General features: G+C 30.3%; 1 protein-coding gene across 8 annotated transcripts in view; it reads left to right on the top strand.

The window, feature by feature from the left end:
* The window catches only part of LOC111447192 (ADP-ribosylation factor GTPase-activating protein AGD4-like), a 22454-nt gene that overhangs the window by 8730 nt on the left and 12476 nt on the right, over positions 1–1248 (top strand). For 6 of the 8 annotated variants that reach the window (XM_023086231.1, XM_023086219.1, XM_023086221.1 and 3 more), the window contains 2 exons: positions 620–690; positions 947–1009. In XM_023086231.1, coding sequence (XP_022941999.1) covers positions 620–690; positions 947–1009 — 134 coding nt within the window. Of the gene's footprint in view, positions 1–7; positions 58–201; positions 417–619; positions 691–946; positions 1010–1248 lie in introns of those variants that run through there. The other 2 variants (XM_023086229.1, XM_023086226.1) reach the window with 2 other exon arrangements.

Below are 1248 nucleotides of genomic sequence, written 5' to 3' on the forward strand. Positions count from 1 at the left end.
TTTTTTTTTTTTTTTTTTTTTTTTCAAAAATTTATAGTTGGAAAAGGTTCAATTCAGGTCTCCCATCAATTTCATCTTCTTGAATTGTGAAAATTACTTTGACCATCTTTAGGCAATGTTATCTAGTTTATGGCTGTGTGGGCTGTGATGTCAAAATCTTTCTGTAATGTTTATTTTTTATTTTTATTTTTATTATATATACGGATTGGAGAGCCTTTATTGTAGCTGCTTGGTCCTCTTGTTCCTTTCAATTTCTTAACGAAAAGTGCTTGTTTCTTTTGGAAGAGCGAGGGCAAACTTTTTATTTATCGCTTAGTTTAGTGTTGAATTTCAAACTTGTAACTTAACTGAACCTTTCCTATTTGGATTATAGTTTAGAATTGCTCAACCTGATTTTCTCTCGGTTGAGCCCTGAGGTATGTTTTGTCTGTGGTATAAATAGCTAATTAGACAACGTGGTTCTATAGTGATAGTAGGCACGTTAGGTTCTAATTTGTTTAATTCATGAAAGAGCCGGAGTGATTATATTTATATTTTTATTTATTTTCTAATTTTATAAGAAACCCAGAAGTATATTAAGCTAAGTATGACTTGTTATCTGCACATTAATTTGTTCCAGGTCCAGTTATATCCAAATTTATCACTGCATTTCGTGAACTGGCTACCTACAAAGAACAACTGCGTTCCCAGGTTATTTCTAGATCCTCTTTATGGGATGTTTAAAAAGTTCTTATTTTTATTTATCTTCTTCATTTTATTTTATTTTATTTATTTATTATTTTTTATAGTAATGGGGTATGAGAGTTTAAGCCTTAAGGTTGATTACTTTTTGGCGTGTGAAATAAGGGCAAAGAAATGCAACTGTATTTGATTGACCTTAGCATTGAAGACAAGCGCTGCTTATATGGATTTTACTTTGTAATCTTTCTTGTTCATTTTTTTGCAGGTAGAACATGTATTATCGGATCGGTTGATGCAGTTCCTGAACGAAGATTTACAAGGAGTAAGGGTAAGTTCTATGAAAAGTTGAGAACTTGTCTCATTATCTTAGTCATCTTTTTGTGAGATAATGAGTTTATAAACTAAAGGTAAAATGTGATGGCTGGAGGTATTAGACAATGAGAGCTTCTCTTTTATCCTTTTTATCTTTCTTGTTGGGAGGAGGTAGTTGCTCCTCGTCATCTAGTTTTTTTTTTTTTTTTTTTTTTTTTTTTTTTTTTTTTTTTTTTTTTTTTTTTTTTTTTTTTT

The sequence above is a fragment of the Cucurbita moschata genome, unplaced genomic scaffold (genome assembly GCF_002738365.1).
Source record: "Cucurbita moschata cultivar Rifu unplaced genomic scaffold, Cmos_1.0 Cmo_Scf00009, whole genome shotgun sequence".
Lineage (NCBI taxonomy): Eukaryota > Viridiplantae > Streptophyta > Magnoliopsida > Cucurbitales > Cucurbitaceae > Cucurbita > Cucurbita moschata.